A 24,000-nucleotide genomic window follows, 5' to 3' on the forward strand; every position below is an offset into this window, starting at 1 on the left:
ATTAGCAATCTTTTCTCCAGGAGGAAATGGAGCACTTCACTGACAGTTCATCAGACCCCAGAACACCAGTGCTCTGAATGACTAATGCATTGAATCACAGAAATGAGACAGTGGTTACTGTTACTTTATGGTTCAGGCATCATTTACAAAAGGCTTTCAGAGAACTGCAAAAACAGATTTCTAGAGGGATCTTGTAAAGGACAAAAGACCTATGCTTGTGCGTGGGATGTGGGTACCCCAGCATTCCCCAGCAGGCTGCAAGTATAAATTTTCCCATAGTTAAAAAAAAAAAAAAAAAAAAAAAAAAGTGAAGAGCTTTTGCTAATAAATTCATTTGAAATGGAGTAGTTCAATTCAGATTCACAGAGCTGATTTGACTCAGATGACAGTGTTTCTTAACCAAGCGCACTTGACCATGAATCACATATGCATGTCATATACATTGTTCCTAAAATTTGCTCTCCCAGAACCATTTAAGGTTCCTGTTCTGCAATAAAAGATGATGCAATTACTTATTAATAAAACGTAATGGTGCTAAGATCAAATCCAGGAAACTGGTCTCCTCCCTCTTAAAGTTCACTAACCATGCTACACTGTCCTATCCGGTAAGAAATTTAAGAAATGGCCAGATACAAACATACACAGAAAGATGAAAACAGTGCAAAGGTGACCCAGAACACACACTTGACACATACTTTTTTTGTTCTTAGAAAACTGGTTAAGTTAAAAAGTGATGTAGCTTTCACTGTTCTCGCTCTGTCCATTATCAGGGGGATTAAATTTCCACATAGGAGAGCTGCAACTGAAAAATATTGCCATTATACTAAGCATAAGTAATCTTTTCTTTAACACAAAGCATGCACATGGCTTCCCCTCTCCCCCCAGCTTACATTTTATGAGGATTTTGGACAGTCAGAAAAAACTCTCCTTCCATATGTTCAGGATGTTAAGATTTCAACCTCCTTGTAGCAGGAAAATAATGTCATCTTCTTTGTAATGGACAGCACTGAGCATACACACAGCACTTAAACAGTAATGCATGAACTGATCTCTGTCACCGCTGAGAACCGTGGTGATCCAGCAGCAGATCTCGTTCTGTCATGTTTGCAGATGCTCTGTTAAGGACTCCCGGGACACAGAGCAATTACTAGTGTTTGTTTCTGCTTTCCAGGAGCAGTTCTGTTTAGGAGAGAATAGAGAGGGATTATTTTTACCCTACAGTTTGGACTCAAGAGGGTGTGAACCGAATTCTTCTTCCCACCGAGATACATCGCCGTAACAGTTAAGTCAGTGCTACAGCGCCTTGTAACGGGGGCGCACAGCAGGGACAGCCTCTCGGACACTGCACACCATCCTGGAGGCTCACGGCGGGGGGAGGCAGTGCCCAGCTAGCAAAGCAGTCGGGGGCTGCACAGTTGAAGTGACTGCTGTATTTAGGCCACACACTGAGGGCTGCCTGAAGGCTTTGGGTTTATTTTTATTTTTTTTTTTTTGTTCAAGTCTGCTATACTCGACATCTGCCTCTTGTAAAAGAAAAAATAAAACCTCTCTTTTTTTCACTTTTATTTGATATTAACACAGATTAAAAATGTACTGTAAATTGCACTGTCCAAATCTGCAGGATAGAGGAAAACATTCTATAAAGCATTTTCCACTTGCATGTGTATAGAGAGAAAAACATTAACGTGTAGATAATTTTTTCCACATGTATTATGTACATTATAATATATATGAACAGAGAATGAGACAAAACATAACCAGAACAAAGATTTTTTTTTTTTTTTTTTTGAAGTTTCAAAAGAATCTTTGTCCATCTTAACCATAGGGATGGTTTCAGCAAAGCTCTATGGATGAGGCAATGAATGAGGTGATGGATGCATCAAAAGCATCTCATTCATAATACATGAATTAGCCAAAGCAACACAGTTCTGAACTAAGACCACGCAGAGGATGTGCTGACACCAACATTTTTTCCTACAGCAGGAAAAGTCCACACATCTTACCTTCTCCTGAAGTAGTCATGCACAGATCCACATTTCATTCTGCCCTACAATAAAATCCAGCACTTCCACCTCTTCTTACCAATGGCTACAGTTATACCTGTAATGGCACTGTGCCATCATGGAAGCATATGCATTTGTACTGATAAGCGTATCTCCACTAAATCTCACCCCATAAAGTTACCTTTATGAGCGATTACTAAGACAAGAAGGTCCTTTTGCTCCCTGCTGCTTACGCTGGCTAGAAGGTTGTCTCCTAGTTAAAATATGCTATGCATAACTGAAAACTACTTTCTTCACCGTTCACCTGCTTAACGCTGCAAAAAAGGCTCCACATCATCTCGATGTTGTTGCAAAAAGCAAGGAAGTCTTCTGTGCTCAGGGAGAGGAAAGTCCTCTGGCCCAGCTTTGGCCACTCACACAGCAGTAAAAGATGGTGACCTTGCAAAGGAGATAGGAAACTCTGGGTCATACCAGACAGGTCAACATGAGAAAGAGGAAAAGAATGGAGCAGGCTTCCCATGAGCTTCAGGAACAGCGTGTGAAGGCAGGTTCTGTCTCCAAGGTCCATCTCTATTGCACTAAACAGCATCTTCCATGTGTCAGCATCCAGCCAGGTCACGTCTCTTTCCCGAGCAAGACAATTTCACCCTCCACAGGATCAGGTGGTGGCAAGAGCACATTCACCATGTACCACTGGCTGAAAGTGGGAGGCAGCAGGAGAGCAGGCAATAACTGAGATGGAGATGCTCTTTGGAGGCCTTAAAAATACTTTTCTCCTCTAGAGTGAAAACTAGGAACAAGTTATTTCTCTATAGATCCCCTCACTTCATCCTTCTCTTTGTTCCTTCCTTTCCCTTCTCCCACACTCCTCTCTTCTCTGCACAGTGTGGGAATTGTCTCCAAAACACACTATTCCTCCCCACTTCCTTCCTAGCGAGACACCTGCACCTTCCTCCTCCAGAAAACCTCACCGCCCCTCAGAGATGAGGCTGGTAAGCCATACTTCTCAGGGCTTCAGTTTATTGTCTAGGAAATCAAGATAATCATATCTACACTACAAATGTGCTGGGGGGTGACAAATTCAGAGACCAGAGTCCGGCCTTTTACATGTTGAAGGTGACAGGTAACTTGTTTCAAAAGAACATCCTAACTTATTTGAGGAAAAAAAAAAAAAAAGAAAAAAACTGTGGGCTAGGACTCTCTTCAGAAAGCTGAAGGGGAGGTATTTTTCATCATGAACATGTGATGAAGTGTTTTTGAAGTCTGTGTTTTGACATCACAGACTGTTAGTGGACCCTCCCGGCTTAAGACAATCAGTTTTACATGCAGTAAGGAATGTAATACAGAAGTAGAAGAAAAAAAATCCTTTCCAGCTTCAATGCCTATTTAATAGTTACCTTGGGTCAGCCAATGCAATGTATATAAGGACTTTTTCCCTCCCTTTTAACACCCCCTGTAAATGAAGAGGCAAGTGTTTACTTGGACAACATCTGTCTTAGAGCAGTGCAGAATGAGCACTTGCCCAAGTCCTATCATAGTTTTAGCCTGATATCTCAGCAGAGATCCACACACACGTAAGTGTCAAGTATCTCAGCTCCAACCTCATCATTTCAGCATACTGAATTTTAAGAGTTTGAAATACTTTTAGTTTTACCTGAACCTACACCATTAAAACTGTATTGAGAAGCACAAAGCTTCAGTCTGCTAAGACAGACTGTGTGGATAAGTTTTATGTTATGCTCTGCTAAATCAAGTTCTTTCTGCCATAACATTAATATGATTAAGAAACAGTCTACACAAAATTTTGACAGCTGATCAAGCGAATACTTGTAAAAATAAATGTAAAACAAAAGTATATAATTGCAAGTTGCTTACATACACTAAACACAAAGTTTGGACTCCAGCTGAAAGTCAGCCCCACAAGGCAGACTGCAGTATCTTGATATGCCAAAGCAAGACACTACCTTTCTTTCAATTGCAATGTTCAAAGTATGATCACATGAGCACTGTTGAACTACTGAGATTTAACTCACCCACACTTGAGCAGGCATAATCATGTTTGATGAATGAACCCTAGATCTCATTTCTCAAAACCCACCAGGGCCCACATTTTCACAGCAAATCTTAGCATGTGTGATTGCCAAAGAAACTACAGAGGTGTGAACTAGATGCAATGAAGGCCATGATGTCTGTCCAAGTCTGTAGACAGCTGCCACTCAAAGGAGTAGCAACAGCTAGGACCAAGAAAAAAAGCAATCAACTTGAATGCAAAACCTCAATAAAACCAGCAGTTAGTTTGAACTGCTTTTGAACAGGTAGGCTAGTTGATCCAGGATTTAGATATCCACAGATCTTTGAAGGATTGGCTTTCCCTTGTTCACATCCCAAAGGTCCTCTTCTCACCTCTCTTGTCAGCTTCATTAGTCAGGATAAGGAAGGGTGAAATGGTGGTATCCCTAACCAGCATTAACAGGATATGACTCTACTATGAGTCATCATACAATCCTCTTTCTCCTCAACTGGCTTTCACAGCTGCTTGCACTTGCATCACTGGACACCTGAGCTAATACTTAAGCTAATACTCATCAAGACAAATTGCTTTCCCAGCTTGCTCTTCAGAGGCTGCCAGTAGTGATCTTCACACTGACCTGCTACAATTTCTTGTTTTCAAGGTATCATCAAAATCAAAAGGTTTAAAGACAGACCTCCAATATGTGCTCAAAGTCTGAAGAATAGTATAGCAGCTTTGTGATGAAATATCTGATTCAGCAGGATCTAGTTGAAGCTGAGCACTATTTACAGTACAAGAAATTAAGACAAAATTACCCACACATGGCAGGATACAACTAAATACACAACTATTTTTCTACATTCCAGAATAAAGGCAAACTTACCATGTTTTAATGTTCTCCAGTGAAATGTATTTCATGTGAACTGGAAACCATAAATATTAATGAACCAAATAAACACTGTTACATGAGTCTGTACACAAGAGTAGAATTGAGATGCCTTTGAGAAAGACCTCTGCCAGTACAGTAGTCTCATCTTCCATCTTGATATACATTACACCAAAGAAAACTTTGTCAATGAACTTTGTTGCCCATCTAATGGCAGTCAGTAGCAGAGATTCCCGGTAACCCCACATTCCAAGTAAGTGCAAGACCCTACATATCTGAAAAGCAATTCAGTTCTTCCCCCCCCCCCTCCAAAATATCCCAGTAGTACTCATTCTTCTGGAATTATTCCAGTGTCTGTTCCTTAATTGCTGGAGAGAGCATCAGTTTGGGGCAAACAGTTTTAACTACTTTCCCTATTTGAAGTGAAAAACACCATTTACTTCATCAGAGGTTCTTGTTATTTGACTACTAAATCTTCTCCTGAACAGGGTTAAAGATACACTTAGGAACATCTTTGTTCACCACACATTCAGTCTTTTGCATACAATATAGTGTGAATAAGGGAGATGAATAATTTGTTACTGGCTGGGACATAATTAAGAAACATATCAACATACTACTGTTCAGGTGCACTATGGCAGTAACTTTAAACCTGCTGTTTAATCAGACTGATGAGAATCACATAAATTTGAAAGTTTTGGAAACCAAAAGAACTACAATTCAGAGAAGTCCACAGAGAAAGTATATACTATTATTGCATCAAGCCGCAAAGATGCTGGCCAAACCAAATCTGCAAGTGCAATGAAAATCATCATGAAGTTGCTGCAGGCTATTTTTTCACTTACATGCCATTATAATAATTATGAAGTGGAAAAAAAAAAGAGCAATGAATGTCTACTACAACGCCCAGCTACAGTTAGATTACAGTCTAGTTCTGCAACAGAAATGCTGCCAATCACCTGTGATTGCTACATATAGAAAGAAAAAAACCCTGTGTGCTAATATTATGCCTTACTAGGTTTAATTTTGATACTGAATATTATGAAAGAGCAAAGCTTTTCACTCATAATATTACTCCAGAGAAATAACTAGAGAACTAATTCAATGCTTGTCTCCTTGGTCTAAGGAAAAGCGTTCTGCCCTGGCACTTGGGAGACAAATTCAAGACGAAGTTAGTGATGGATATTGGACATGATCCCTGATACCAGTAACATCCCCTGAAGAGCAGAAAGACAGGTGTTTTTTCCACATTGTATGTTTAAAAAGAAAAAAAAGTGAAGAGAACTATTAGAATGCTTTAATATTAATTGTGATTTTAACTTTTTTAAACAGTGAAATAGAAGAGACAAGTTATCTGGGATCTTACAGCAGGTTTTATCATAGCCTGGACTGGAATCATAGTGTCTTAAACTACACCCTGGGGTAGAACCACAAAAGCAGAGCAAGCAGAAGGAGGGAAGCCCCTCTCCCAAGCTCTGCTGAAACTTTCCCAGAAGTAGGTATGTGAATTGGTAAATTCCTCCTCCTCCTGAATCAGCACTGAATCATCACTCCAGAAGCAAATGTGATTCACAGTACAGGTTAAAGTCCATAGGCTGCTTTGGATTTCTTAAAGGATGACTTGTGAATGACACGCTGAGGATGTCTGGTCACTGAACAACACGCAACACCTGCACAAACAGAGGCTGCACTAATACCCCATGGTAAATACCTGCCACTCAGCTCTCGCCGGGCTGGCGTGCCAACCTGTCCCAGCACTGCTTTACCACATTAAATTGTGAAGGAAAGTTCATAGGTCTGTGAACCTCATTTGTACAAAATAAGCAGCTAAATAAATTCTATTGTAAAAGCTCATTTAAATTGTTTTTAATAATTAGTAGCTTCTCTTCTACTGCAAGCTAATAAAGCAAAGCACCACAAAATATTGAGAAACCATGCTGAAATTCTGGATTAGCCTGAATGAAAGACTATGTACAATACAAATCAATAGCTTTCTGTTGTGTTGCAAATTTATTCTTGCAATTTTTACCATTTAGTCATCCCAAAACATATTGCATATTCGAAAACATTAAGAGCCATTCTATTCAAGATAAGTATTTGTCACATTGAAACCAATGACGTACCCAATAAAAGTCTTTTCCAGAGCAAAAACTCTGAGCAAGAAATTAAAATAGAACATAAACTTTATAAATGATCCAGCATGAAAAGATTAACGTAACTCTATTCCATGCTGGAGGCCTTTACCACTCATAGGATGTGCGTGGCATTTCTAAAAACCAAATTTGTAACAGAGGATACTGAAACAAATACAGCCTAGGTAAATTTTATTCCAACAGAACAGAATGAATTGATCACTGAACCATTTTCTCTCATGTTACTGATTAATCTGATTAGGTTAGAAAACATTATTTTTAGTTTAACCTGTATTTAGTTTGAGTTTGTTCACTTTTATCAGATATGATGAGATTACATGCTTGGAAGCAATTTGCATTTTCCAATATATCACATGACCTAATAGAAGAATTGTATATCCATACTAATTTTTCTTCTCACAGCTGCTAAATGCAAGTAATCATGATCCATTTTACTGCATGCAGGCAGAGTCTCTAACAGTAACGTATACACATGCACACACACCCTTGGTGCTTGCTTTAAAGGTGTTAAGATCTTCAGTACCGGATGCAATGCTGAGCCAAACAGTAGACTAAAAAACTTAAGCATAGTAACATGAATAATCTAGAATTAGGAATGCTTTACAGAAACAAGAGGCAGTAACAGCCAAAAAAATGTCCTAGGGTGGAGGAAGAGTGTGTATGCTTTTGGGAAACAGACCTTTTTGCCCCACCCCAACATCTAAGCAAATCACAGTAGATATCAGTCAGGTCAATTATCTATGGGGTACAATCAATATTGAATTCCAGAGCGGTAGAATAATTCATGTCTATTAAACATTTTTTCAAAAATGATTAAAAATGTTCAATAGGCATGTATATTTTTTAAAATAAAGTCTTTTTTAATAACTTTTAAAAATATGACTAATTTTTGGTTATGTGTCATTATAGCAAGACTTCTGTACGTCATTTGACATCCCAGTAAAAGCAATCACTATCCCAGCCACCATTTTTAAGTAATGATCCAGATTAAAAAGCATTCATAGAATGATTACGTTACATAGTTTTTTTGTAGTCTATCGGATTTTTTTTTTTTTTTGTAATCATCCTGAAGGAATTGTTTTTAGCCCACTACCAATCAGGTTTTTTTAATAAATGATTTACAAGATCTTAAGTAGTCATTCCTGCAAAAAAAAAAGAATAAAGGGAAGAAATACTAATGAAGCAGAAAACAGTGATGGGAACAGACTGCAGTCTTGGATGGTTTGCCTATAGTGGAGTTACTGAACAGTAATGCAAAGTCAGATGCCAAGAGGCTCAGGCATTGGGCAGAATGAACAGACTAGATCTAAAAGACTAAAATCTAAATGCTAGAAGTCTGTGAACCTCAAAAAAACCCTAGGGTTTTGGTAGACAGCCAAATAAATAGAAGTATCAGAATGGGATACAGAACTGTTACCTGTTTATATGATGTTAGTGAGGGCATTACAGAAAGGACACAGTCAGTTTTGGCATCTACTTTTTGAAAAGAACATTGATAGAATTAGAGTTCTAAAAGCTGACAACAGCAACTAGAAGGACAAAGAAAAAAGAATTAAGAAACTCAATTCCCTCATATAAAATGGGATTGCAAGGTCATTTGATCATGGTCTGGCAAATCCCTGTTTAAGGACAATATTTGCACTAGTAGAGCCTTTTCCTCCCCTCCCCCACACCCCCTATGCCTACAAGCATTGAAATCCCGTAGTTGCGAGCCAAAACTAGCTGAATTCAAATAAAGCTTCTATTCCCCCCTGCCTCCTCTCACTTTTTCTTGCTCAGGACAATAATTGTTCAAGTTACCTAGAGAGGTGCATATTTCTCTTCTGAATAATTATTTGAGGTTCTTAAATCAAGATTTTCTCTCTAAAATTTATGCTGTAGCTTTACTTGACATTATGCTTTTGATGTTGAAATTAGTGAAGCTTTATGACCTCTGATACACAGAACACCAATCACTTGTTCTCTCTATCTTTACAAATGAATGAAAATTCAAGCCTCTGATAGCCCTTATTACCAAAACTTTTGTTTCAGTTGCTGACTTGCTTTCTACACCTCTCTGCCTTCAGAAAACTTCTGGTAGTACCCAGCTTTTAAAGGAGTAGCAAGTGCAACCCTCTCTCCAAGCAGAAGAGCCTGGCTGTAAGGGCAAAACCTTCCTCAACAATTTGAGTTAGCCAGCACAAAATAAAAACCCCAGGAAGTCAGAAAACTAGGAGACACCTACTGTAGCCTGCTTCTTCACCACAGGAGAAACGAACTCTGTCTTCAGAAGCATCCACAAAGAGGAACTGGGTTGAGTAAGTCAGCTTAATCTCAGGAATTCAGTGTGGTTTGCTAGAAAATAGCAGCCCTTCAAACAGATCCACAGGTACATGCTTGAGAGAGAGAGAGATAGAGAAAGAGAGAAGATACGGCCTCTAGTTCTCTCATATTATCTACTGCTATTCTGATGAAGACTCATAACCTTGGAGCAGTTGCTAGTGAAACACTAACAGTGGATGAAAAGCCAGTGGAAAGAAGTAGCCTTGGCGGCAACAGGCCAAGCCCAGTTGCAGAACCATCGTAAACCACAGTGGCTTCCCAGAAGGCATTCTGGTGGCCTGGTGTTTTAAAGCAATCATTTGCTGCTGGTGGGATGAATCTATGCAGCAGATTTATCATGGAGAAGACTTGAGCTGAAGAAATGACTCTTGGTAAGTGAAAGAATCCTACAGATTAAGGCAGGAGACATTCAAAACCTTATGTGAAACACTGAAGATCTTAACATAATTTATTTTACAAGATTTGATCAAAAAATCCACAAAAATAACTTGTGATATGCCCAAAATATGTACATGGATAATTACCTTTGCTTCAGCCATCATTCATTTGACACTAAGTCTCACTGAGACTGTTTTATGAAAAAGCTTTGCAATATATTGTGCAGGCTCATACTTATCCATTTAGCACCAAAATATATAGAGTCTGCAAGAAGTATTAGGCTACAACTCTGAAGGAGCATTCTTAATTCAGCTACTTGAAACAAGTTTCTGTTCTGAAACAAGAAAAGTACATTTTATTTTCTGAAGCTACAAATAAAATGCCTACTGTTATAGTCCTCATGTAGGTAGAAATTCTATTATAATTCAGAAAAGTGCCTCAGAGTCAGAATTCTAGGACAAAATTGAGTAAGTGTTCAGATATGTTACTAAATCTTCAAAATTGAACTAGTAATTGATAAAACAGTTCTCAGACTAATCTTCCTAGTATGAGGAACCTTTTTAAACCTCAAACTTCAGCAGAAGCTCAGAGTGCTTATTTTACAATAGGCTTTCGGAACCTTACATATTTGTGGAAAAACTGCCTTGCTGCAGTAACTCCAAGACTGAGTTAAGTCAATCATCAAGTCTCACAAGTAAAAAGACAGACCAAGTATGAATGTAAAAGAGCCCACATATTTACTGTAAGCATAAGCAATGAAAAGCAGCTGAAAAGAGAGGTTTATGCATAGATAGTGCTTACAAAATAAATCCACTTGCTGCTTTAACAGCAAAGCAGTGAAGAACAGTAACTTCCCAGTTAACCAATCCCTCTCCACAGGGAGTCCCACAACGAAAGTGAACTGTGCATTTTACCTCATTCCTGATAATTTTGAATGTGCAAGTGTCAGAAACTCCTGGGAAAGGCACTGTATTAGGGAAATGCAGGTATACTTGTAAGTACAAACACCCATGCAATGTGTACTATACATTTGTATATACAATACAAATATGCACACACGCACATAACTGAGAAATCTTTCTCCTTTAATAGAGTCATGTTGGATCTTAAATTTCAGTTCTTTGATGCACTAAATACCTCTGAACACCCAGTAACATCTGTCTTTAACATAAAATTAATCTATGTCACAGGAGGCACCAGTCAGTCAGGGCTCACCCCAGGTGGGTCCCCAGGTGGTCCCTCAGCATCTTCCCTGCCACCAGCCCCATCGGGCTCCAGAGAACCTGGTTCCTCCCCAGTCTCTGCTCCACCTCCACACACCACCTCCACATGCTACCGGCAGGGCAGAGGAAAGAGAAGAGAATCAGTTAGGAAAGAAACAGTATCTAAAACAGGGACAAATAGAAGATTTAAGATACTGAAGAACAGAGGAGGCAGCACCAGGCTCCCTTCCCACTACTGCCCAGCTATCTGCTGTACTGCTTCTCCAATCTTGCCAGCCCTGCCACAGGCATGATCCAACTTTCACCTGAAAAACACTATTTTTTCCACAGTGATAATCCTCCCAAGTCCTTGACTACCCTCTTCCCCAATTTCTTTCTGAAAAACAGACAGGAGAGAGATCATCTAGACAAAAACAAACCAGTGCAAATGTGAAATACAAGGTAAAAATGTCTTTTGATATTACTGAGCATGCTGCAGACGTTGTGCCTAGTAATTGTGGTAATATCTAGCATAAAAGAAACTTAGTATGGATCTATTGCTTTCAAATGAGATTCAACTCAAACATGCATAGGGAGAGTAAAGTTATTTTATTAAATCATGCACATCACGTGTGTTAGTGCAAATAGTTTAATCTGTACTCCAGAAATTCTATTGTATTTTTATATCTTTACAAAATAGATTTAAAACAATTATTTACTTTAAAAAATGTAATTCTGAAGTTAAGCATTTCAGAACAATATTTGCAATAACCTATATACAAGAGGTACTGGGTACCACTGGCATACGAGTGTTCTGTGGTTGGGTGGCTTCCTGCAACTGAAAATGATGAAATGAATGAACTAAATGACAATATTTTCTACAAGTCACTTGTGGACTATTTTCTCCATAACTAATAATCCTCCCATTAGCCAATCCCACATAGCTTAAAGTAGAACCTTTAAAGGACAGACAATGATCCTCAAAACCTCAAGGTAAATTTTATGCTAAATTTCTATTTAAATATTTAAACTATCTGTCGATTGCCGTAAGATCATTTAAAGCCAATTGAATCTTCAAGATTATCTCCCTATTTTGAAGTTTCCTTTAGTAGAGCCATTTTACTTTACCATTCTTTAGCATATTATTTGTCTTCAATAAACTTTGAAGGAACTGTTGAGTTCAACAAGATAACTACAGTCTATATTTAATTCAGCATTAATACAGTGATTCCCACCAAAGTCAGCAAGTAGCAATAACTATAGTACTTAGATAAGGAAAATAAACTTCACAATGGGGACCACTGCATTGTACTTATAAGCCATGTAACGTTGATGCAAAAAATTTAACTACCAAATTAAATCATTGTTCACCTGACACATACATGACTAGGTATATGATTCCAATTTTGTAGCAGTTTATGTATCTCTGAATTTTTTTGGCTAATCATAGATGCACGGTAGCAGTTTTTAATGAAGTTACATCAACAAAAGCTTATCTAAAGAGCCTCTCCAGCTCCAGTCAGAAAGTATCAAATGACTGAAAAAATAAATTGATATAATGTGATATGTGAGAAAGTATTCATACTTTTAAAGAACGCATCTCTTTAAATATATGAAATTTAATAAATTACATTCAAACTAAAGTTAACGCAAGTTGAATCACTGCACTATGTCCATCCAATGACCAAGTATTTGCTCCCAGAAATACCTTAGTTCACTCAAGAACACACACATGCTTACACTCGCACACACGCACACTAAATATTCTAGGCTGGTCTTCACCATCAGTGTCTATATCTCTTTAAGGCTGGACAGGAATTGTGTTCATTTCCAGAAATCATTAACAAAACAATCCTTATCAAATAAAAATACGCTTCCTTCAAAAGGCCTAAGAGAAGTTACCTTAAGTCTTGTTCCCAACAGCTCAGTGACTAACAGCAAGTGAAACGATATACTAGTTTCAGAAAAAAAAAAAAAAATCACACTGAAAGGCACTGAGCACACTGCATCTGTTTTCAAAGTATCTGCAAGGTTATTTGACTTGGGTGTCCAAGTCAGCAAAAAAGTCTTTTTCCTTTTAAATCCAGCAATTAGATTCTAAAGTAAAAGTCCACAAACCTAGCCATTATAAATAATTTGGTACCAAGAAGCCTACTTTAGGCCACCATTGTAATATTTAGAATCCCAATATACTAATTTAAAACTTACGTGAAATTGTAAGCAAAAATATTGCTCACAGTATGATGAATCACAATTTTATTCCCTCTTTATAGACAGATACATTTTATACAGTTTAAAGCAAATGACCCTACTGCTGTTCTCACGCAGAGCTGTGCTGTATTAAGAGGTAAAAAGGAAGAGAATTAATCTGTTTTCCCTCAGTATATGAGTGATGCCAGCTTCTAAAGGGAGGACGGTGTATGGATTCAACAACAGTTCTCATGGAGAAGCTCTGGTTAGGCCTGGGTACAGCACCACGGCTGTTACAGCAACCAAAGCTGCCATCACAGGCATCCAAGGCCATTGTCTCTGTGTGGAGAGAAAAAAGAAATCAATATCATATCTGCTCTAAAATCACACCGATCAGTTTACCCCGTGGTTCCTCAAAGTCCTGAGTACCTGTTGATAGGCATCACTAAAACGTTACCCATGAGCCCTACTGCAGGCTAATCCTGACTTATAGTACCACAAAATTAAACCGTATTTCTCTAGCAGAAGAAATTCCAATGGAAAACTCTTCAAAACTCTTCATGATCAAAAGATCATCAGGAGAAGCTTTAGCAGCCCCGTATTTCCAGCTTCATTACCATACACACCTCAGAGACCTCTACTATTAAAAATGGGAGGGCTTAAGATGTTTAAAACATCGCATGTGCCAAGTCATTGCTAGACATAAGTTTATGCAGTAATGCCATCCTTAACTTATTTTTTGAATGTTTAAATCCAGATTTAGATCTTGGTTCTTAGCAGAGCCTAACAGATCAGTCTTGAATGCATTGTCACAATATTTTATGACAACAATAGAGTTTTAAGAGAAGGACACACCGGCAGACATTAGAGAAAATGCAAGCTGAGAGTTGAAAATACAAACCCACCACCTATTTCTCATCTTGTCTTTTTTCCATCTTCTTCACAGCAATAGTGAGAAAAAATAAAGCGTTTAAAGCCAGAGAGGAAATTCTTAGTCCATAATGAAGAACCAAAGCTTGTCAATTTGTTGTTATTTAGAGGCAAACTCTTCATTTTCCATAGTTAATTAAGCAATTAAATTTTCATTCAGGCCCTAGCATTGCAGCATTGTGCAAAATTTAGCCCATTCGCTAAAGACAAACTGAGACCAAGTTAGAAGAGGCACATTCAGAACCAGTTAGAGTGAAATTAATTCATTGTTAAAGAAATCACACAGATGTTAAATGATTAGTTGATTGTGCAGCTCGTCAGTATCAACAGAATGGCATATTAAATGAAGGGTTTGCTTCAGGTAAATAAATACCTGTGAGCATTTCACCATGCACTATTTTATACAGAAATGGCACAAACAGGTGAGAGGGACAAACATACATTGACTGAACAGTAGTGCTTGTACCTGTCGCTACCACAATGGGCCGTAACACCAATACAGGAAAGCCAGGATTAGGCCGATGAATACGGCTGGGACGGGTTGTAATATGGAAGGCTAAAGAAGGGAAGGGATATTAAAAATCACTTTGTGCTATAGATCAATCATGTAAAGATGATTTAGAGAGGGGAAGATAAGTCAGTGAGTTTTGGTTTAATTGAAATGTATTAAAGACATCTAACACAATACTGCATGATCTAATTGGCATACAAAGTTAGTACACCATTCTAGTCAAATGAACAGGGATGTTTAAAAATAAAGGGAAGTAAGTAGAAAATACTCGAAGAAACCTCTTGTCACAACTTGGAATTTAGCTCTTAAAAGCAGTATGAGGCTTACATTGACTTGCCTGTATCTTATTGGTATTTTGCTTTTAGTTTTCTATGCAAGTGACAGGAAATCCCCTCCGGATTTCTCTTAAAGCAGTAAAATTCATACCAGGTACCAAATTTTTCATCTGCTTCTTCATTCCATGCAATTTAGCCTCTTCCCATTTTCCATCACCAGGCTCCAGGAAAAAACAGTATTTTCCTCAATTAATGAATCAATTAACAACTATGGCAGCAGGCAAATCCAGTCACTTAGACATTTCTGTGAGATAACATGACTGTACAATCAACACTAAGTTACTGTAAAGCAGGGAAGTATATTCGTATTAGAGATACCATAAAAATCAGCATCTCCAGCAAGTCAGCCTTGTGACAAAGCGCAATTCTAAGAGTCAGTTAAATGCTGTAGCTGGGCCAAACTACCAGCTACGAAGATTGCAGGGTTCATTTAGCTTATGGCCTCGTGAGAGCCATTGCACATTTTCTCAGTTACTTTCAGCCAACTGTAAATTACTTCACATTCTGGAGGATAACCTCTATCCCTAACACAATATACAAAAAGCAAAAAGGGACTTAATTTCTAAGCTGTCCTTGGAAAGCATCTACTTTCTTTGTATCTTAGCTGATATAGTTGTGCACATACACAGACACACAGAGGTTAAGTTCAAACCATGCTATTTTCTTTCAGTTTTTTTTTTTGGTGCCTAAGCCACTTCGATTTTGTTCAGTCAATTAAACAAATACAAAGCTTACATTTGTAGACTTTCTTAGGCATTATTTTGCAATTTATAAATCAAATCTCATTCCGTTATGAATTTGCAGCAGTCATTTAATCACAGAACCTCAAGTATGGTTCAAAACACTTTGATCTCTGCCATTCAATTCTTGACTTTTAAAAAATTCATTTATATTTTAATCAAGGCATATATATTTAATAGACAAATCATGTGCAACCAAGTCATTTTCATGCAGTATTTTTTGTCATTGGTGCTACAATTAGAGTGCCATCTTCCCACAGAAAGCATGTTGATAGAAACAATCAGAGCAGTGTTCAAAAAGTGCCAAAAATTTAAGTCAATCAGAGCAGCTAACGTTCTCAAACCATTCACAAACAAATCCATCATATACTGCATCACAAAATAACCATTGACTACAAACATGCAAGCGCAAGTAGTGTACCATACTGCTAAGTGTTTCAGGACACAGTACTGCTTTTTTGAAAGTAAAACTTTATCCTCCCAAAAGGAAAAGTACAAAAACTTGTGAATATTTAAAATCATATTCCAAATGGAGCAAAGCAGCCCGCTTTTTTCTAACATTCTAGCATTTATTAATTCACAGGACAATTGTAGAGTGTTTTGGGTTTTTTTTTGTTTGTTTTTTTGTTTGTTTGTTTGTTTTTTTTGTTGTTGTTGTTTTTTGAGTTACACACATTCATGCCTGTGGCATCTTAGCAAATGAAACAAATTTTTAAATATCCACTGCATTTAATGAAATTGCCTTCAAACAGCTAAAATTCCTTCCTCATGAGGAAGGATCTCCTCCCAGCTGAGAAGCAGTTAATGAGGTTTTTCAAAAACATGCATCCTAGAACGATAAAAGGACATCCTATAGAGGCATGAAGATGTGCAAACACAGATGGGCCCCAAAAAGGAATAAATCCCACAGTAGGAACTGACTTTCTATAGGACACTGTCCTCAGAAATTAAGTAACAGATAATGATTCAGCATAGGAGGACAATGATATTTGAAAAATTTGACCTTGGAACTCAGCCCAGCATCTACGATTTTTAAAATAATCCACAATATATTTTACATTACTGATTGCAACTAAACACTTGCATGAACAGCAAGCTTGTCCAGTAGTTCTTTATATGGTTGGATGCTCTTCATCATACCAACATACCCTGTTGCAACTAGTTCCTTTCCCTGGAAGCTGATTTTGGCAATTCGGTTCCTTATTTTGTTTGAATACTCACCTCAAATTCTTGCTAAGAATCCCCTTCTATCTTTGCAAGCTTTGCTTTCATCAGGTGCTCCAACTCCATTCATACCCTTTCTTCCAGCTACTATTCCCCCTTTTCACTAATCATCCTGATCTTGAGATTAATATTTTAATAAGCAGAGAATCTCATACTCACAATCATTTTTTCAGTGTGATCTCTTCTATTATTTTGTGTGTGTGTGTGTGTGTGTGTGTGTGTGTGTGTGTGTGTGTGTGTGTGTCTTTTTTTTAAAGCTTCTTCCTACTTTAGCAAGGCAGTATTATCTGGGCTGTTATTGCAGAAGAATCCTAAGCAGAAAGCAGGTTCCAGTAAAGTACTATCTTGAATACATGGCTGTGAAAAGTAGGAATAGCTTTGAATTCTTCATATTCCTCTTAGCTCTAATGTGTTACAGGTTTACATTCATTAGCTGGGCTAATTCTGGCAAGAATATTCATACTAAACTTCAGGCATCTAGCAGCCAGCGATGTTTGGAGTACCTGTAAGCTCCATCTACAGAGAGAGAGCGAGCGAGCCAGCCTTTTCTAAAAGGCTATTATGGAACATCCATTGTCCTCCTATTTTGCTCTCCCCACTATGGGAGCTGTTCTCTCTCCACTGATCATGAGGGCAGTACAGGGAGACTAAACCAGTCATTCTACGAAAGTAAAGTGTCCAAAAATGTTATAAGATAATCGCAGCCTGTCTGCCACAACCTGTTAACTTTTGGAGGATTTCAGAAATCTCAGTATGCAAAAGTTGTCCCAGCTGTAACCTCAATTCTAATGATACACTCTCTCAAATTAATTGCAACAGAAAAACTCTTTTGTTAGTGAACAGAAAGGATAGTTCAACTGCACCATGTAAATCCTAAGCCGCTAAGGGATGACCACAATTAAGAGGCAGGAGCAAGAGTCAAGAGATAATATATGTTGTAACACAATTAAAAAAAAAAAAAAAGATCTTGAAGAAGGTTGCTTAATTCATTTGGATGCAGGTGTTTCAGCTTTTACCTTTGTATTACTCAAATTAAAATGTTTTTCCTAGTTCTGGTCCATTAGGAATTAAGTCAGATTTTTCAAGAGAGTAGATATCTTGAGCCACATTTAAAACTGTTATGTAGCTGTAAATCTAACTTGTATGTACAATTTTAAGTGTGTAATGACCTACAAATTTGCACTTGTAGTACCAGAATGCAGTTTTGCATATAATATGGTACATAGCCTTTCTGAAAGTCTGTCCTTCACTGTACAACACTCAGTTCTCCTAATCAGCAGGAGAATTGCCAGTGTCATAACCAGACTTCCCCACATACTTTGTGCAGACTTACGTTATTTCCTTTTTCTTGTAGCAGCTTCAGGTTTTCTTTACACTGTTTGAGCTCATCTGTGATTGATTGCTTTTCTTGTTCAGCCATCTCAAACTTCGCCTTCAGCTCTGAGAGCACAGTCTGTGTTCTTTCATACTAAAGGCAAAGAGAAAACAGTCTGCAGACCCCTGGGATACGCAGTGCACGCTTACACCTGCTTAGCACTCATCTTCCCTTCCTGCCTTATGCCTAAGGTAACTCAACCTGGATCAGTGCACTCTCTTTGTATAAAAAAAAGTAAGCAAGGAAAGTCTTTCAGAGTGCAACTAACACTATCTTATCTCCAGAAAAAAGGAAGAAAAAACCCAAAAACAAAAACACAGCAAGAAGAAATGATTTGCTCTAGAACTGTTCAGATTTTCTTTAAAAAGAAACATAAAAATTGTGTCCTCTGCCTTTGAAGGGCTAGGATTAATTGCATGCTTTTTCAAATAAGAAAGACTAAGAAAATTTATATTTGTATCTAGCATGATACAAAAAAATATAATAAATTTTATTTTAGATTGAATGATTTTCCCTATCCCTGGAAGGGAAATATAGCCTATTTTTGACTAGCAGGAAGCAATCAACAGCAAAATAAAATTACACCGTGCTTCAGAAAGATTAGAGGTCACCATAATTAACAGAACTTCACAAGCAGAGTTCTACAAATAAATTAAAACTAGAAGCACATATTAACAATATCAATTTTTACATTAGGTTTCAGACACTCTGTATGGCCACAGCTTCAGAACTCTTCCACTTTAGACACATGCAGCACCTGGCCATCACAGTATGCCACTAAGAACATGCAGGGGTAATGGTTCAGAACGAGCTCACAAGTATTTCTCCTGTTAAATAAACCCACTTTTATAATACTTTGAGAGATATCTTTTGCATATTTCCCATATAAATTTTAATTGAATAGGCCCTTCTTTGCAATATGTTCAAAGTCAGCAAATCATTAAATTGCAAAGATTACAAATTTTTTTTGCCTGGGACACATCCTAAAAATAACCTTTTTCAGCAGATTGTCATTTATATATGCCTTGAAAAAAAATTCACTGCATAGAGCACTATGCAGTTTTCCAGAAAGCTTTCTCATACTCAGTTGCACTGAGAGTCTTTCTGAGAGTGAACAATTTATGTGCTGCACCAGGCACAATAACAGTAACACAGCACCTATCAATAATAAGAATGGACAATAACGCATTACACTGTTAATCCAAACAGTTCACAATTAAGACTTCTATGTTAACCTCAGAACACAGATGGCTAATGCAAGGCTAATCAACTCTAGGAATGAATTGCAGAAATAAGGAAATACTAAGTAAATGCAAAGCCTGAATTCACCTATCTCATATCAGTTATTAAATAGGAAAAAAAAAAAAAAAAACATGGAAAGAACTGTAAAGACAAGATACAAGAAACAAAGTGCCATTCATATTTAGATAGTGGTCTTACATCTAAGCTGTCGCCTAAATACCTAGAGCAACCGAACAGGTGCAAAAATAACATTCCGTATGAATCAAATTAAACCTCTTCCTACAAAGAAAACCAAAACAGAGAAGCATAAAACATACAAAAACACTATGTTTTATCATTATTATGCTGCAACCCTAGTATGGGTTGAGTACAAACCACACCTGGTCAATGTGTCTCATGTTTGTGCATTATGGACATCTTCTCCTTATTCAAAATACTTGCATTCAATCTTCTTCTATAGATCACAATTTTCCAGTAGCCCTCATGACAGGATTAGCAAGGACAGAACTAATAACCTTCAATATAGGCACTAACTGCAAACTTAAAAGAGTAGGCATCTTTATAGAGCTATACATACATTAACAAGATTGGGATTTTCAAATTATGGATATGGCAAAGAGTGTGACAAGGATGAATTTATGACAAAGGAAGGAAAAGGACTGCAAATTGTAGGAAGTAATAGCAGTGACTGGGGAAAACTTCATCAAAAATGCTCATGAGTGAAAGCAAGTAACTCCTATGAACTTCCATATGTGATCTTAAGTTAGGCAGATGAAGCATATCCTTGAAATGCTACCTCTTCCTTATGCACTTTCTAATCATCTCCAGAAATCTTGTGATCCAGTAAAACAACTGGAGACTCACCTTTGTAAAGAACATGCGTTCCATTGTCAGATAAAATAGCTTAAATCTAATGAGGAAGACCATACTGACTGAGAAGAACTAATTTTGATTCTTAACAGTTAATGAGAATCTATATCACCATTATCAGGAAGACTGGTACACACGCCATCTGAAGGAGGTTTAACTTGTCTAAAAAGCTTAATATTGAGCACTAAGGTAATGCATAAAAGGAAACTTTAGAAGGTTTCCAAACACAGACAACTCATTTTATCTGAAGTCTTCCCTTTTAGATTTAACCACTCAATATACACATTGGTAGCTAACATAAAAGTACTTTCAAAGTATAAAAACGTTTAAAAGACTTTGTGTTTCCTTCTTTTATTTCAATGTAAATATCTTAAAAGTCAAAGTCAGTAGGCAGAGCATCCCCTTAAAATAGAAGTGTTACCTCCTTCTGAACATCCTTTGCTTGATTTTCAGCTTCAGTGAGTTGGCTTTTTAGACTAGCTGCATCCCGCTGATGTTTTTCTCTCAAAGATCCCATCTGATTTTCAAGCTCTTTTCGAGACATTTCAAGAACACTTATATCGCTGGTTAGCGCTAAACTCTGTTTCTGAGAGCTGCAAAACAATATCCCTTTGATTCCTCATGTTTTGTTTCCTCATGTTACATTCAATCAAACAAAATATTTTAAAGGACTATTTAAGGAATTTTAACATTTATGTATGCATATATGTATGTATATATAAGCATGCTGGCAAAATTCAAATCTAGAAAAAAAATTGTTCTCCCTGTATCAGTTACTTTGTGAATTAAATGCATATATCTGAAACTGAAAAACAAAAGAACAACAAATGAAGTATGGTAGAATACAAATACTTTTGCACTCTAAAATCTCTCTCAAAAAGCACTTGCAATAAAGAGATTTATATTCTTCTACTAAGTGAAACATGGTAAAGAATACTACTTCTGCCCATCATCATCACTGGTAACATGACAAACTCCCACAGTACACTATACTGAGAAGCATTTTCAAAGACTGAACATTAAGAATTCCTAACTTAAAATTCCCTACATAGTATATTATCTTTTAAGCAGAAGAATAAATTGAGCCTATGTGCTTCCACAACGCACACTTCAAGTCCTTATTTTTAAGTGGCAAAATAAATTAGGATACCTTGTGAACATGGAACAGGCCTGTTATACAGAAGCATTTTCAAAACAGAAATTTGAAAATGTTTTGACCAGAACTATCATGCACATGATATTTCAATACACTTACTCCAGATATCATCAGACTTCTAAAATCTTTACTAGAGGAGAGAAGGGAAGAAAAAAGGGGTGGTGGTGATGGGGAAACTCTTAGGCTACGGTATCTTTCTTCACAAATCCTTTCTGCACTTACCTAGAAAGCTCCTTCTCTTGTCGCTGAAGTTCAGATGCAAGCAAAGTATTTTCCTTCTTTAGTGTAACACACTCAGCTTCCAGAGCACTCCATTCCTCCTTCAACTTTTCAAGCTCACCTGTAATGAATAAATTTGAATTGAACAGAGCAAAACAAATTTAATGAATGCCTCAACTGTCACCAGGGAACAAATGGAAGAAAAGCTAGTATCAGTCAAATACTGTATCATGTTACAATTCATTGTGACAATCATGTCACGTGTTCCATCACAAGTAGCTATAAAGCATATATCAAATTATGTTTTACCATTATGAATAGTTTGCGAGCCATTAAATAAGTTAGTGCTTCTTAAGATTAGCTTCTTCTAACACACCAAGCATAGAAAAGACTGTTTACAGGTCTGTTCTAGCATTTTAGAAACAGCGGTGGAAAAGTATATTTGAAGAAATTCTTGTCCCAGCAGACTTAAAAGTAATGAACAATCAGAAAAAAAAAAATCACTAGATACTATACATCTGCTAAAAAGAAAAAGAACATTTAAAGCAACAGTGTTAAAATTAGACCTTTGAAACTAATCAGTTACCAGCAAAATTGATTAAAAAATTACACATCTTCATGGAGATTGACTGAATGAGAATTCTAAGCACATTTTATATATGCCAGCTTCTCCAGGCATATATGAAGTCTCACCATGAGCTTTTGAACTGTATTACTCAATAGGCATACACCATCATCTTGATAGCTGAAATATGATTACAGAAAAAAAATAGAAGTAGGATTAAGTTGCTGAGCTAGCAAAAAAATTAGACTGAAAGCAGCAGATTCTACAAAACCTGAAGCTAAAAGGCCTGAAGTAGTGGCTCTCAATCAGGTCTTATGTGACGTAGGTGCATTGCAGGTAAGGTGAAGTCCAAATGAATGAGCCCAGAAGAATTATACTGGCTCTGCACAAGATATTTGTGTATATCTACATCACATTTACAGAACAAAACTTCAATTCTAAGATTAATTAAATATAAAGAGAGACCATCAATTCTGAAAAGCAGAGAGGAAGTTACTGAGCATGGTAAGCCATAAAACAATTATTTGTTGCAAATGTAGCTTTGCTAAAAAAACTAAAAGGCCAGAAACTATTGATTAACAAGATTAAATGATTCAAATTCTGCAAGTCCTTTTGGAAACCTGTGGCAGTATCAACCACATTAATAGGGCAAGTTTTCCATCTTTTTAAATTGGCATTATACTTGGCCTGCTTTTGATATCACAAGGTAACTAGGTAATTGAGGTATAATTGAAAATTTTTATTTATAGAAACATAAAAAAAAGGTTTTTATATCACTGTACGCCGTGATTTTTGTATATGCATACACACACAAATATTGATTTGACTATTTGACACTCAGGTTGATAAGGATGTTACTATTAGCACTGGTCCCTGACATTCCTTTTACCTTTTAAACGAGTAGCTTCTTCCTTCTGCTGATCCTCACACTGCTGGCATCTGAGTTGAAAACTGGCTTGCAGACTGACAATTTCTTTTTCATAATCTGAAGCATCTTTCCGCCACCGTTCAAGTTCAGCTCGTACTTTCTGTAGCTCCTCTTGCAAAGCAGAAATATCAGTATCTCGTTCTGATGCTGTCTTTTCTGCTACTTGTTGAAGAAGCACAATCTCATTTTGAGCATCAATTAATTGATTTCGAGTGCTTGAAATTTCATTCTCCTTTTCCTCACGAAGATTCTCAATATTTTCTTGTAATCTTCGCAGCTGAGCTGGAAAACAGATGTTAAAAATAAGATTTTTCTTTTTAATAAAATGTACTTACAGAAATTCTAAAAAGAGATGACTCCCTTTCTCAACTCACTGCTATTTAATAGCACTAAAGAATCCTAATGCAATTCAAAAAAGACTGACCTTGTGAACTGCTCTAGTCTTAGAAGGCAAAAAACTATGTAATGTATTACACAGCATAACATTACAGAGAGTGAAAAGAAACTAGAAGTTGCTTGGACAAAGCCTCCCCTGCCACACAAGCACTTTTTTTTTTTTTTTGGGGGGGGGGGGGGGGGGAAGGGTAAGAGAGGGTTGTGCCAAGTGAGACTATTAAAGAAACTCTCCAGAAATTTGAAATCAAGCTTCAGATCTAACTTCATCATAAGCAAAACAAGTTTTATAGAACGTGGAGATTACAGGGAACAAGACAAGATAAAGCAAGAAAATTTCTGTGACAAGCCAAACAAATTTGCAAAG

The 24,000-nt window shown here is 37.2% G+C and overlaps 1 protein-coding gene across 23 annotated transcripts in view; it reads right to left on the reverse strand.

Annotated features, from left to right (window-relative positions):
- Positions 1 to 10,465: 10,465 nt before the first annotated feature.
- SLMAP (sarcolemma associated protein) overlaps positions 10,466 to 24,000 on the reverse strand; it is an 86,483-nt gene continuing 72,948 nt past the window's right edge. For 13 of the 23 annotated variants that reach the window (XM_062585541.1, XM_062585546.1, XM_062585552.1 and 10 more), the window contains 5 exons: positions 23,202 to 23,522; positions 21,751 to 21,868; positions 20,794 to 20,965; positions 18,219 to 18,353; positions 10,466 to 13,484 (listed from right to left, as the gene is read on the reverse strand). In XM_062585541.1, the coding sequence (XP_062441525.1) occupies positions 13,395 to 13,484; positions 18,219 to 18,353; positions 20,794 to 20,965; positions 21,751 to 21,868; positions 23,202 to 23,522 (836 nt within the window). In that variant the 3' untranslated portion in view covers positions 10,466 to 13,394. Of the gene's footprint in view, positions 13,485 to 14,541; positions 14,632 to 18,218; positions 18,354 to 20,793; positions 20,966 to 21,750; positions 21,869 to 23,201; positions 23,523 to 24,000 lie in introns of all 23 variants that reach the window. The other 10 variants (XM_062585547.1, XM_062585553.1, XM_062585545.1 and 7 more) reach the window with 1 other exon arrangement.

Source organism: Rhea pennata, chromosome 12 (assembly GCF_028389875.1).
Source record: "Rhea pennata isolate bPtePen1 chromosome 12, bPtePen1.pri, whole genome shotgun sequence".
In the NCBI taxonomy this organism is placed as follows: Eukaryota; Metazoa; Chordata; class Aves; order Rheiformes; family Rheidae; genus Rhea; species Rhea pennata.